The following is a 14,037-nucleotide window of genomic DNA, read 5'->3' as shown; positions in this document are numbered from 1 at the left end:
GACTCCCGCAGAGCCGTCCTGGTGCGCCTTCCCTGGCTCAGGAGCATCAGTTTCTCCAGGGCAGCTGGACGGGGAGCCCGTGCTGGGCCTGCTGTAGCTGCATGGGCCGATCTCCAGCTAGGCACTCCTGCGGCCCAGGTCATCCTGGCCGCCGCCGCCTCCCTTGGTGCCCACGCCCCATCCTCACAGACTCTCTCTGGGCTCCAGCCCCTTCCCTCGGTCCCCAAAGCCTCGGGCCAGCCCCTGACAGCCCTGCCCGGGGCCCTGTGCCCACATCGTAACAGTTGGCTCTGCACCAGTTTCACTCACCAGAATCCCACAGGGCTCTTCCTAATCAGTATCTGACTCTGTTCCTCCCCGGGGAGGTGGGGATCCCCTGTGGCCCTGGTGGTTTTCTGGACAAAGGAGCTAAGTCCCCAGCCTGACCTTCAAGCCCTTCATATGCAGGTGCTCTTCTGGAGCCCTCCCTCTGGCCCAGGCCCTGAGCTCTGTACAGTCCTGCCAGCCCATAAGCATGTATCTGTTCAGCCTGAAGCACCCCCAGCCCCCCAGGACTGCCGGGGACACTGTCACCTGCGTGCTGAGCCGGCCCAGGTGCTGACTGGGAGCCTGCAAGGGTCCCAGGCTGGCAGAGCTGTGGCTGCTCTGCTGTGGGCCATGCCGGCTCTCTGTCCTGAGCCCGGAAGACAGGCAGCCTGTGGGCAGAGTGGGAAGTGGTTTCCATGCCCATCTCCCACACCAGACAGAGACGGGGCCCTTCCCCCAGAGCAGGGGGTGTGGGGGACCCAGTGCTTTCTCCCTCCTGAGTGTCAGGCCCGGCCAAAGCGTCTGGAAGGGTGTGGGGTCCTGGCTGGGCTGGTCCCCCGGGAGTCAGGCCCAGTCCTGAGACTGTGCTCCTTGGCAGGGCTCCTCCTCCTGGAGCACTCCTTTGGTCTCTGATTCTCCCTGGTCAGAGCAGGGAGTCCTCACATCCCCAGGGACCCACCAGACAGAGGGAGTGTGTCATCCCTCCAACTGGGACACAATTTTCTCCTTATGTAGTAGGGTCTGGAGTCATGAAGGGTCCCCACTCGTGGGACCCTGGTGGCCAGCCTAGCTTTCTCAGAATTAAGTGCCCAAGCCTTCCAGGGGGGAGGCCTTCTCCCATTGCCTCCAGGGGGCACCCCTGATTTGCCAGGGCACCCGCCAGGGCATGCCTCTCCCTGCAGTGACCCATCTTTCGCCCTCCTAGAGGATGCCCGGCCCTCAGCATGCTTTCTCGTTGAGAGTCTAGGCAGATTAAGTCTCCACATCATTCAGCTGTGGGTGAGACATTCTGTCACCTGCAGGGGATCTAGACTTCTGTCCTTCAATCCTTACAGATACCTGGATAATGTGGTCAATAAGCAGAGTGTGTCTCCTCCTATCCCACACCTCCATGCCCTGCTGACCAGTGGAGATGACCCTCCTGAAGAGGTGGACATCTTTGACCTCCTGAAGGTGTCATATGAGGTCAGCACTCACCAGGGCTATTTGGCCAGACCGCTCCATCAGGCTATGTGGGTGCAATTGGCCGTGGTGGGTGGCTGGCCTCTGCTTTGTGGTTCCACCTGATCTCACTGAATCACCTCTGACTGGTAGAAATTCAGCAGCCTGAGGGCAGAGGACATTGAGCAGATGCGGTTTAAACAGAGGCTTAAAGTGATCCAGTCCTTGGAGGATACAGCCAAGAGGAGTGTGGTATGGATGGACCCGGGCTCTCGTGGCCCCAGGGCGCGAGCTGGAGCTGGGGTTGGGATGGGGCCTAAGTGGACTGCGTCTGCCGAGCCGCCCCAGACTGCCCTGAGAAGCGGGGTGCAGGGCCCCCAGCACTGTCCTGGGTGGGACTGGGATGCAGAAGTGGAGGTGCAGATTTGGGGATGTGGGGAGAGGGCTGGTCACTGTTTTCTGTTGCAGATTGGTCACAGGGAAGCTTCTCTTTTGCCTTGATGCCTGAAGGCCAAGCACGAGCCCACTCTGGACTGAGCCCGCCAGCCTGGCTTTAACCCCTGCCCCTGGCTAGTGACAGCCCCTCAGCCCCTGCCCACTCAGCCCGCTGACCTTGCTGTCGGATTTTGCTCTCTTGTCTCTATAGGAAGAAATCACTGGGAAGTTCTAAGTTATGTTCCAAAGAGCTTCGCCAGGGCCTTTCTAGGAATCCAGATGGCAGTTTCTAGATCACCACCCCTCACCCCATGTCCCGGACTCGGTGTTCAGAACAAAAAGGCCCCCCAGCTGGCAACAGCAGAAGGGTAGCTGGTGCCACATGGGGATTCCCTCAAAGAGCAAGACCTTGGGAATTCATTAATACGTCTTGCATCTCTTTCCTTCTAGGTCCGAGCTATACCTGGGGACATTGGTTTCTCAATCGAAGAACTGGAGGACCTTTACATGGTTTTTAAGGTGACAGCCAAGAGCAAGGGAGGACCAGTATCCCATCCTAGCCCCCTAAATTCACCCTCTGTGCAGCAGCCTCCTGCCAGGAGAGGTGTAAAACATTTAAAACATCCTCACATGCACTTATTACAAAGCTCACGTGGTAGACTAATCCTTTCCAGAGTTCAGGCAAGGTGCTCTTTTAAGCGGCTGAACATTTGCTGAAGTCAGCTTACACAAGAGGTAATGCATTGGCTCCTGAAACTGAAAAGTCTAGGGATGCGCAGCTTCAGGCATGGCCGGGTCTAGGTGTTCCGACGTCCTGTCAAGCTCCGCTGTCAGACGTCACGGGGACTGCTCTCCCTGCAGAGCGGCAGGACCGTTGTCCTCCAGGGTCATCCTTGCCACAACCCCATGAAAAGAGACTTTCTCCTCCCAGGTGGTTTTAACAAAAAGCCCAGGGTTGATTGCTGGAGTGACTCAGGTTAGGTGCTGTGGCTACAGGACGCCGTTCACGGCTGACCCCAGGCTGGGCCACATGCACGCTCCATGGCCTGGGCTGGGAGCTTTTCCTCCAGGAGAAGTTCAGGTGCTGGTAACCGAGGAACGGGAAAGGGTATGAAGAACAAACAGAGATAGCCACGTCTGCACCGCCTGCCTGCTCTCCCTGTCATGTCCCATCTGCCCTTCCCGCTGCCCAGGGTTCAGCCCCCTAGGGAACCGCCCTGGGACGGCCTTCGGGTCAGAGTCATCCAGCCAGTGGCCCGCTGTGCCTGGTGCTCCTCGGGCCCTGTCTTGACTCCCACGGCTCTAAACAAGGGGGTGACGGTGCCAGCGCCGGAGGCTCTGTGAGATGCTGTGTCTAGCCCAGCGCTCACTGTGCAGGAGGCTGTGGACTTGGATGGAGGAGGCAGGCAAACACACCAGTCAGCCTGGTGACCCTGAGCACCCAGGGCCCAGGAGGCCAGGCCGTCTCACCAGGCTGTGCCCCCTGCAGGCCAAGCACCTAGCAAGCCAGTACTGGGGGAGCAGCCGCCCTGCGGCTGTGCGTCGGGACCCCAGCCTGCCCTACCTGGAGCAGTACCGCATTGACGCCCACCAGTTCCGGGAGCTCTTTGCCAGCCTGACGCCCTGGGCCTGTGGCACCCACACACCTGTGCTGGCAGGGCGGATGTTTCGGCTCCTGGATGAAAACAAGGACTCGCTGATCAACTTCAAGGAGTTTGTGACGGGGATGAGTGAGTGGCTCTAGGGCCTGCAGGGACTCGTCCCTACCCTTGCCCTTTCTCAGGAAACTTCCAGGTACCAGTCCCATCCAGCCTGCCCACCATAGTGAGCCCAGGGCAGCCTAGAGCCCTTAACCCTTGATAAAGGAGGGCAGTTTTCCCACAGAGATAGGTGATGGGAGCCTTCCCCTCCCCTCCCCTCCCCTCCTCTCCTCTCCCCTCCCCTCCCTCAGTTTGCTGCCAGAGGCTGGGTCTGCAGGCCCCCGAGAAGGAGCAGGCCTGAGGCCTGGTGCTCACCCCTGGGGCCTCTCCAGGGAGAGAGTCGGGTGGTGAGGAGCATCCCGCTGGGACCCCCTGGAGGAGGAGGACTCGGATCTGGCCTGGCTATGGGGCTCTTGTGCCCTCCTGCCAGCCTGCCTTCCTGCTGGCCTTTCCCCACAGGTGGGATGTACCATGGGGACCTGACGGAGAAGCTCAAGGTTCTCTACAAGCTGCACTTGCCTCCAGGTGAGCGCCACCTCGCCCACTCCCCGGCAACGGCTCTCCAGGGTGCAGAGCCGGAGCTGCGGCCTTCCAAGGCACAGGCCTCTGCGCATTGCTGGGCCTTGTGGCTGCTGGGCTCCCAGCACAGCGGAGGCCCCCTTATCCTGACAGAGTGCAGGGCAGCCAGCGGATGGGGCTGAGGCCGGGCCAGTCTCTGTCTGAGAGCAAGGCCCCCTGGGGGACGTGCGGGTGTCTCGGGGCTGGGGGTGGCCACAGGCGTAGAGACTCAGGTTTGAGTCTTCTCAGTTCATTGGCTAGTCCTTAAATCTGTCAGGGACTCCTGTCTGTCACCAGAGGGGCGGCCTGGGGGCGGCCTGGGGGCACCGCCGAGGCCCAGGGGAGGCCAAGGAGCCTGTGTGGCTCTCTCCCCTGCCTTCTCTCGCAGTGCGGGGCCCGCTGGGACACGGACAGTGGGTACCCTGTGTCAGCCTAGCTCACCTGGCTCAGCGGACGTGGCCACTCAGAATTCTGCTAGGGCCAGGGGTGGGCTTCCGTATTTTTACAGAGGGAGCTGAGACTGGGGCAGGCAAAAGTTCTAGCCCCAGGGGTTCTGCTCTGGGGTAGAGCTGTCCTGGGTTCCTGCTTTTGTCCGTGACCCTGCCCCCCCCATGGAGTCGGGAGCTGCCTCAGAGTTGGCCGGAGTTATTTATCATCCCAGAGACCTGACTGACTGGGGACAGGGCCCAGACTGTAGTTCTAAAGCTCCCTACAGGGCTCTCTGCATCCAGAGTTGGAGAGCCCTGCTCCTGACACGTAGCACAGGGATTCTTACCTGTGGCTGGTCTTTCCCTGTTGCAACAGGCAACAGTGGTCTTGGTTACACCTCCTTGGGAAGATTGGCACAGGCACTTCTCATTCTGCTGAGAGAGGCTTGATCTGGGCAGACCCCGCTGGGCCAGGACCCTATAGATGAGGAAACATGGGGCCGGCCCTGCCACTCCCAAACCACCTCTGCCCACCTTGCTTCACCTGGGGCCTAGTGACGGCCCATACCTACCACCTCCCCACGGGCCATGCACCATTAAACCTTGCTCACTCCCTCCCCCTACACAGAGTGGGGAGAACTGAACCAGAACAGAGACTGTCGCAGAGTGAGACAAGCCAGTACGTACTGGTGTGGGACAGTGCCCAAGGGTATGACGTGAGAACAGGTTGTCTGTGCCTGCTTGGCCCCGCGCACGTCCTGAAAGGATCCTCTGGGCCACAGCATCACGGAGTGGGGAAAAGGATGGCCGTTCAGCCGACTCCTCTGACTGGATGTGTGTTGCAGTTTCAAACACAGTGTACAAGTTAAGCGGAAGCAGTCACCGGCTGTTAAGCACTGTGCCGACACACCGTGTTGATGGGCACGCTCAGTGGGGGAGGGGAGGGACTTTGTCCAGGACTCGGGGAGGTTTCCTCTGGTGAGAGTCAGGTTGTTCCCTCCTGCCGTCACTCTCCTCTCTCTCCAAACACAGCCCTGAGCCCCGAGGAGGCTGAGTCAGCCCTGGAAGCAGCCCATTATTTCACCGAGGACAGCTCCTCAGAAGGTGAGCACTCTCCACCACTGGCCCCAGGCCCTGCGCCAAGCAGAGCTGCTGAGGGCCGTGCGGGTGGCCTGCAGCCCTCCCCGGGCGTAGGGGGTGTGCTGCACGGGGGAGCTGTAGAACAGAGGCCAGCGCCCCAGGAGTATTCTCACTCCTGCTTCTCTTGTCTCTGCCTCCCTGGATCCTGGCTCCTCCTTCCCTCTGCCTCTGCTCCTCCTCGCTGTCCCTTCCAGCGTCTCCTCTGGCCTCCGATCTGGATCTTTTCCTGCCCTGGAAGGTTCAAGGTCAGTGCCGGGGGGCAAGGGTGCCCCCTTTGCACTTGGCTTCCCCAGGGCCTTGGGCTTCGTCCTCTGAACACTCCCCTGCATGGTCAAGAGGCCTGGAAGCTCTTGGTCCCCGAGATGGCTCCTGTGTGGCTAAGTTCTGAATAGCCAGCTGCAGACCTGGGTGGAGAGCGGCAGCTGCCGTTCTTGTCGTAGGGGCAGAAAGTGGTGACACACAGCATCGTGGTGTTGCATAGGTACCAGCATATCACCTCCTGGCCACATGGGAAAACTATCCTGTCATCGTGGTCATAGGAAAAACACGAAATACTGTTGTTGCAAAGCTGTCATTGTGATGACACGGATGAGTAGAAGTAGAAAAGTGGTGAAGGCTTTCCTAGGAAACAGTTTCATGTTCCACACAGCTTTTTAGTTGAGGAAAAATGTGTGTGTTGAGTGCCTGTTAGAAGTCAGCCCTGTGCTGCATTTAAAGCCCGCAGGGAGCACTGAGCCCAGGGCGGTGGGGTATTCCGGGCTGGGATCTGGCAGTCAAGCGGGCAGTGTGTAATGCACCCAGAAAACCTACCAAAACACCACCCTACCATTGCTCACGGGGGATAGGTAATAACACATCAAGGATAATACACACTCAAAAGGGAAACTAAAAGATCCTATCAAGATGCCCAAAGCAATCCTACTAACAGTGTCAAAGGCTTACTTGACTGTGAAGCTTGGGGACCTTGATTTCAATTATACAAACTAAAAAAACAGAGGTATCTTCTGTCATACTTGGAACCTAAGCAAATAGGCTTGTCCCAGGCACCTGAGGAGAGGCCACGAGCTGGGGGTACAGAGCCCTGTCCTCGGAGCTCACGTAACCTCCAGGCAGCGGTCCATTCTCTGATGAAAACCCTGAGCCCAGAGGGCTGCCGAGGGTCGTTTGGAACTGGCACCTGCCTCCCCACCTGACGTTCCCCCAGCCGCACCCCCTCAGGGGGCAGGTCTGGCAGGGCTGGCACCTGCCTCCCCACCTGACGTTCCCCCAGCTGCACTCCATCAGGGGGCAGGTCTGGGGGAGCTGGGCAGCCTGCTGTCCCCACCTGACGTTCCCCCAGCCGCACTCCCTGAGGGGGCAGGTCTGGGGGAGCTGGCACCTGCCTCCCCACCTGACGTTCCCCCAGCCACACCCACTAAGGGGGCAGGTCTGGCGGGGCTGGCACCTGCCTCCCCACCTGACGTTCCCCCAGCCGCACTCCATCAGGGGGCAGGTCTGGGGGAGCTGGGCAGCCTGCTGTCCCCACCTGACGTTCCCCCAGCCGCACCCCCTCAGGGGGCAGGTCTGGGGGGCTGGGCAGCCTGCTCTCCCCAGGTCCACGGTGCACACGTATGTGTCACTTTGAGAGATGCAGTGTGGAGCACAGGATGCAGGGACGTAAAATTCTTCATCAGCTGGCGTGGCAGTTACAAGTTGAATTGGTAACAGAGACTCCCCCGAGTTTGACCTTTATCGGAGGAAAGTATAAAATTGTTGGTCTCAGAATTTTTGCCTGTAACATGCATCGTCGTTGATTTAAGAACTGTGTGGTATGACTCGTATTCTTTGGAAAGAGGAAATGTGTGAGTTCGGTGGCTGTCTCGTTTAACGTAACCAGGTGGAGTGAGCTGGCCCTGTGTGGGGCAGAGAAGCAGCAGCCTGCAGGACCTGCTGGGCCAGGGCCCAGGACCAGGTCCACGTCCACAGGAGAGCACAGACTAGACCTTAGTGGTTTGGAGTCATAACAGAAGAATGTTCTTGTCCTTTTTGTTGTCCAGAAGTATTACAGCAGGAGGAGCGAGAGGAAGCTGGAAATGACATCCAAGATAAAAGAAGAGGTGTGTGTGTGTGTGTGTGTGTGTGTGTGTGTGTGTGTGTGTGTGAGTGAGTGTGTCTGCTGATGCTGGTAGAGGTCCTGGGGGGGTGGGATCTGGTCGCCCTGTCACTGCAGAATAGCCCCCGTACCTTATGGCAGGTGCACGCCCGATAGCAGAGCTCTCGCTGAGGTAAAGGCCCAACCCATCAGCCACCCAGCTCTCACTCATCAGTCCCAGGCCTGAATTTCCTGTGGCCACAAGCACCCCCAGCCATCACTGCCTCCCTCTGGGGGTGCCCTGGCTCTCCATGCCACCCTTTCTCCAGCCTCCACGTGGTCCCATCACCATCTTGGGGAGAACATAATGGGGCCATCATCATGAGCTTAGCCCAAACCTACTTCAGCATAGCTCAGGGGGGACCCTTGAGTGGTCCTGCAGGGGTCCCCAGCCTCCAGGATCTAACGCCTGATGATCTGAGCTGCAGCAGATATAATAATAATAAAGTGTGCAGTGAATGTAATGCACTTGAATCATCCTGAAACCATCCCACCCCCATACCTCCAGTCTCTAGCAAACCTGTTTTCCATGAACCTGGGCCCTGGTGCCAAAAGGTTGCGGGCTGCTGTGTGTTTTTCCCATCACTACCTCCCCAGACACCAGGGTGCTTTGTAATAGGGCCCAGGTAACTTCACGCCAGATAATCCTTAAACCCCCTTATCCCCTGCTACCAGCCCCCAGCCCTCTTTCTCTCGTTTGACAGATGGAGATTAATCTTTTTCTTCCAACTCACAGAGGAGAAGGGAACTAGCCCTCCTGACTATCGGCACTACCTTCGAATGTGGGCCAAGGAGAAAGAGGTTCAAAAGGAGACGATTAAGGATCTTCCCAAGATGAACCAGGTAGGCCCAATCAGAACACCCAAGAGATGTTTCTGGAAAATTCCGACCAAGTCTGGACTCTCCCACCCTCCCTGCACCCCTGGAATGGAGAGATTCTCCTGCCTACCTTTAGACCCACCAGTCAGCGGCAGTCAGGGACCGCCTAGGAGGATAGGGGCCGGTTGTTCCAGGGCCTTGTCCAGAACACTCCCTTGGTGCTGACTTGATCGGCATCCGTGAACCGGAGAAGCGCTAGGGAAGGTCAGCCTCAATAGGCAGAAACTCACACTGCCGTTCATGAGCTGGCGTCATGGCACTTGTCCCCCCGGCCTGGCTCCGAGCCGCGCACACAGGCCCGCTTGCCCCCCTGCCCGATAGTCACATGCGGGTCTCCAGGTCAGGACTGCGGCCTCCAGGGTCTTAACAGCCGGGACCACAGACATCTAACCAAAGGCCGCTGCTGAGCGGCAGCCTGATCACGGCCTGCTCTGCCCAGAGGGGCCCCTTGCCATCTGGGTGCTCTTTCACCCACAGGCCTGAAGAATGGGATGCCCTGTGGAGGCAGGCTTCATCCCATTCTCAGGCCAAGAGGCCTAAATGTGGGTTCGGGATCTGAACTTGACCTCTTCATCCCTCTCAACTAACCCAGGCTGCCTTACCTTGTCATCACTCTCTAAAGAGCTTTGTTAAGGAGAGTTGAAGTGGCTTCTAATTAAAGATCTAAGACGCTCAAACTGATTCTAAAACACAGTGAAGTCCTTGCCGTCACTGGGATTGAAAAGTTATGGTAGACATAGGTCTGTCTCTGCTAACAGAACAGGCATAGACTCCAGATGTCTCTGCATGTGCTGAAAGAAAGACAGCTGGAAAAGAAAGCCTTTCCCTCTGCACCTCAGTGTCCTAACCTGTGAAATGGGTTACGTCAAGGCACAGGAATATGAAGATAACTAACAAGGCAACACCCTCACCCCATCGGAATGGCCAGCACCGTGAGTGGCTGACTGGAGGTAGTGTGACCCACCTTTCATCATCTCCCTACCCCTTTTCTGTTTTTCCCCTCGAAAGGAGCAGTTCATTGAGCTGTGCAAGACGCTTTACAACATGTTCAGTGAAGACCCCATGGAGCAGGACCTGTACCACGCTATCGCCACGGTGGCCAGCCTGTTACTCCGCATCGGGGAGGTGGGGAAGAGGTTTTCTGCATGGCCAGGCAGGAAGTCCAGGGACAGTGCCCCCGATGAGGATGAGCCACCAGCCCCAGACCCCCCTCAAGACCCCGCCTGGGAACTTCAGCCACCAGCTGCAGGGGACCCCCAAGCCAAAGCAGGTGGAGACACCCACCCTGGGAAAACACCACAGGAGAGCCAGGTGGTGGGCGAGGGGGGCGGCGGGGAGGGGCGGGGCTCTCCCTCCCAGCCTCTGTCCGACGACGAAACCAAAGACGACCTGTCCACGTCCTCCTACTCCGTGGTCAGCACTGGCTCCCTGCAGTGTGAAGACCTGGCTGACGACACAGTGCTGGTGGGCGGGGAGGCTCGCAGCCCTGTGGCCACCACCCACGGTGGGGGTGCTGTTGACACAGACTGGTGCATCTCATTCGAGCAGATCCTGGCCTCCATCCTGACAGAGTCTGTGCTGGTGAACTTCTTTGAGAAGAGGGTAGACATTGGACTCAAGATCAAGGACCACAGGAAGGTAGAGAGACAGCTCAGCACCTCCAGTGGCCATGAGCAGTCTGTGGTTCTGGGCTGAGGGCTCCAAGGCCTGCGGACTGGCCTCTCTCCCCTCTTCCCTTTGTTTTCTCCTTAAGGACACATCCCTCCAGTTCTCCCCAGAATTGAGTTGTGAATGGAAAGAAGGCTGAACAGTCACAGTTGGGGCCAAGGCAGGGGTGCCCAGCCCCTCATTCTGCCTTGGGCCTCCTGGCCCCTGCAGTGTCGGGGGCTCTTGTGATCTGCCCTTGCTTGCCCTGCACTGTGGCCAGGCCACGCCCTGTCCTCCTCCTCGTCCCCTGCAGCCGCGTGCTCTGGGGGCTTTCCTGCCACCGGGCACCAGGTAGGGAGGCGGTGTGCCTGTTGGGCACCGTGGTGAGAGCGTCGAGATGCCTTCGAGGAGCCCCGAGCCTGCTTCTGGTTGAGGACACGGGCAGAAAGCATCTACTGCGTCAGGGTGGGTTACCTCCAGCACAGACGTTCCTCTCAATTCTCTTCCAGCTCGTCATCCTCACCATTAACCTTAAAAACATATCCCTCGGGTCCTGATATGTTTCCTTGTATTCATTTCAGTTGGCTAAAAAGAATCACACTATGCTCAATGCCTTAATAAATCCCTGAAAGAATGAAAACCACACTGTGTATAGAGAATTAATGTGACCCTCAACCACTGCTTCAGCCTCCTGGCTTCTCCCCAGGCAGGTATGGGGCCGAGGCCATACTCCGGAACTTCCCAACACTTAAGTCTCTCACAGGAAGTGAGGTTTCAAGACCCCAGGCAGGAGGGGGACACGGAAGCTGCTGACGCACACTGGGCAGGGCGTGTGCAGAGCTGCACCCACAGAGAAAACCTGCTCTGCGGGGGTCAACAGCCTGGGTCTAGGGGTAGGAGCCGTGTGCTCAGGCCTGGCTGCAGTCAGCCTTTGGGTTCAGGAAGCAGAGTGTAGGGCCATGTGCAACAGGCTGAGCCATAAAGACCCCCTAGCTTTGCAGCAGGTGTAGCTCAGTGGTAGAGCGCATGCTTTGCATGTATGAGGTTCTAGGTTCCATCCCCGGCATCTCCACTTTAGCTGAACTGCGGTGTCCGCTGACTTCTCACCATTTAATCCTTGAAAGGATTAATATTGAAGCATTTTCACTTTCATGCATTGGAGAAGGCAATGGCAACCCACTCCAGTGTTCTTGCCTTGAGAATCCCAGGGACGGAGGAGCCTGATGGGCTGCCGTCTTTGGGGTCACACAGAGTCGGACATGACTGAAGCGACTTAGCATAGCATAGCTTTGCAGCAGGAGCTGACTATCATGTCCAGCATTTGGCCCCAACACAGTCACCCCTCATTGTTACTAAAAGGTAACATCTCTATGGCTCTTGTTCGGTTTTTTAATTGAATAGCCTTACTGAGGCAAAACTTACATACCATAAAATTCAGCTGTTTTAAGCTACAATTCAGTGATTGTTAGTAAACTGAGAGCTGTGCAGCCATCGCCACAGTTCAACTTTAGAATATTTCCATCACCCCAGAAAGACCCCTCCTGCCCATGCGCTGCCAATGCCTGTATCCCCCCTCCTCCGCAGCTCCAGGTTCTGATCTATTTTATAGCTCTTTAGATTTTATCGATGTTTTTAAAAATAAAAGCCTCCATGATTTTACCTTGTGCACAACTGCTGAGTCACTTTTCTATTGAAAACAACAAACAGCAAAACAACAGCAAGGAAACGTAACAACTTTTCTTTCTTCAGTAATGTAATTTATTTCTTCAGTAATGTAATTTCCTTTCTAGTATTTACACAAGCTGACTACATGCTTTGTCATAAATTAATTTCAAAGGATTTACTGCCAGAAAGACTGTAATGAAATTATAGTTCTTGGCCATAATGAAACTAAGGATATACATAAGAATTCCATGAAATTGGCAGTTTAAAATCAAACTGATTATAATCAATTAGATTTAAATAATTTGGAATGTAAATAAATGTTTTATATACCAGGTAGAAGTATAAATCTAAGAGTATACCGAAGAAAGTAAACAATATAAAAGACATTAGCCTTTTTATGCGATAAATGTATAAAAATAAACAATATACTTTCATCTTAATCATTTAATCTGGCATGATAGTTAAAATGTTTAATAACAAGAACATTTCCTGCATTAATGGTGGATTCTTTACCAACTGAGCTATTAGGGAGGCCCAATAACATGAACAGTAACACTAAACAATATGTGGATAATAAAAAGTTTTAAATATATTTGGATTCTGTAAGTAAACAGTGTACATTTCAAAACTCCTTACCAAGTGATGTGTCGTACCAAACTATTCGAGTCATTCTTATAATTTCCAAGAAAAAATATGCATATGAATTTCAAAGGATTACATGTTTGTTGCAGAAAAAGGGAAAAATACAGAACAGTAGAAAAACAATTTTTCCTAGTATTTAAGACTACTATTCATTATTTTGGTGTTTTTTCCCCTGTATTTATCTTTTTCAAAGTCGAACTCACATCATTTATGAAATTCTTATTCTGCCCTTTTCATTAACCACAAAACATTCTTGGTAGCTGCCGGAAACTCTCATCCACAGTGATGAGACTTGGAGATAAACAAAAACCACCCAGATGAGAACAGGAGCCATTTATCAAGAGCTTGCTATACAGGAGAAGTCAGCCACCATTACCTGTGTTTGGCAGAGACTAAAGAAGAGTGGAAGGCCTTGTGGTGAAAGCAAGGGAGGGCTTCAGGATGCCCTGATCAGAGGCTGCTGGTGGGAAGCAGGATGCCCTACCTGTTTGGTTTGGGGGGCATAATCGGCTTCCTCTTGGGTGGTGGAGAAGTCTAAAAATGTGGGCAACTGGTAGTCGTTGACCAAGTCCTGACTGCTGCAGAAGTTGTGGTTTGGCTGGGGGTGGAAGGGGGTCCCGTTGACACTCAAGTGGTCATAGGTGGCTCTGGTCACTGTATAGTCAGTATCAAACATAATTTTTTAAGTTAACTGGCTTTTTCTAATATACACTATTGTGCAAAATTTGGAAAATATTAAAAAATTTAAATCACTTTTAAAAAGTCATTTATGACCCTTGCCCATGCACGTTATATGTAAACAAATAATGCTTGGTTTTACCTAACTGCTATTGTGTATACTTGGTAACTTCCTTGCTTCCCAACAATACACATGCTAGCGTTTTCACTTCAAACTCTGTAATGGACCTGCATGATGGTCCATTCTTTAGAATACTTAGTTCCACTTTTTTCCTGTTATACTTCGGTTAACATTCGTGCATAAATAATACACTTGGATGATTCAGATCATTTTTTGGATCGAGATAAACGCCAGATTGTTTTCCCCTTTTACCAGCATCCTATAAGAAAGATTTCTCTCTAACCACAGCCTTGTCACGACTGGGCATTTTAAATTTTAACAAGACTGATATTGTCAGGCACGTGGGAATGTCTTGGCGGGATGGCGTCAGGGTCCCGGTGAGGTTGGGACATGAGGGACGCACTCTTTCCCCTCTGCTCTGAACGGGACTTGGTCTTCATCTTTCAGAGCAGGGCTTTCCTGGGACTGCAGGAAGGACTGACTTCGTTTTCAACCGGCGGGCGTTTCAGTTTCCCTCTCGGAGAAGCGTAGGGCTGGTGAACTGCC

General features: G+C 54.8%; 1 protein-coding gene across 4 annotated transcripts in view; it reads left to right on the top strand.

Annotated features, from left to right (window-relative positions):
• Positions 1-11,028, top strand: part of TBC1D9B (TBC1 domain family member 9B) — a 39,736-nt gene extending 28,708 nt beyond the window's left edge. Inside the window, exons 12-21 of one of the 4 annotated variants that reach the window (XM_018051613.1) lie at positions 1,362-1,491; positions 1,621-1,719; positions 2,353-2,421; positions 3,392-3,632; positions 4,062-4,127; positions 5,621-5,692; positions 5,923-5,973; positions 7,765-7,824; positions 8,596-8,702; positions 9,747-11,028. In XM_018051613.1, coding sequence (XP_017907102.1) covers positions 1,362-1,491; positions 1,621-1,719; positions 2,353-2,421; positions 3,392-3,632; positions 4,062-4,127; positions 5,621-5,692; positions 5,923-5,973; positions 7,765-7,824; positions 8,596-8,702; positions 9,747-10,433 — 1,582 coding nt within the window. In that variant the 3' untranslated portion in view covers positions 10,434-11,028. The remainder of the gene's footprint in view (positions 1-1,361; positions 1,492-1,620; positions 1,720-2,352; positions 2,422-3,391; positions 3,633-4,061; positions 4,128-5,620; positions 5,693-5,922; positions 5,974-7,764; positions 7,825-8,595; positions 8,703-9,746) is intronic. The other 3 variants (XM_018051610.1, XM_018051611.1, XM_018051612.1) reach the window with 3 other exon arrangements.

The sequence above is a fragment of the Capra hircus genome, chromosome 7, assembly GCF_001704415.2.
Source record: "Capra hircus breed San Clemente chromosome 7, ASM170441v1, whole genome shotgun sequence".
NCBI lineage: Eukaryota > Metazoa > Chordata > Mammalia > Artiodactyla > Bovidae > Capra > Capra hircus.
Note: the sequence above shows the minus strand (reverse complement) of the source record. Positions and strands in the feature narration are given on the sequence as shown.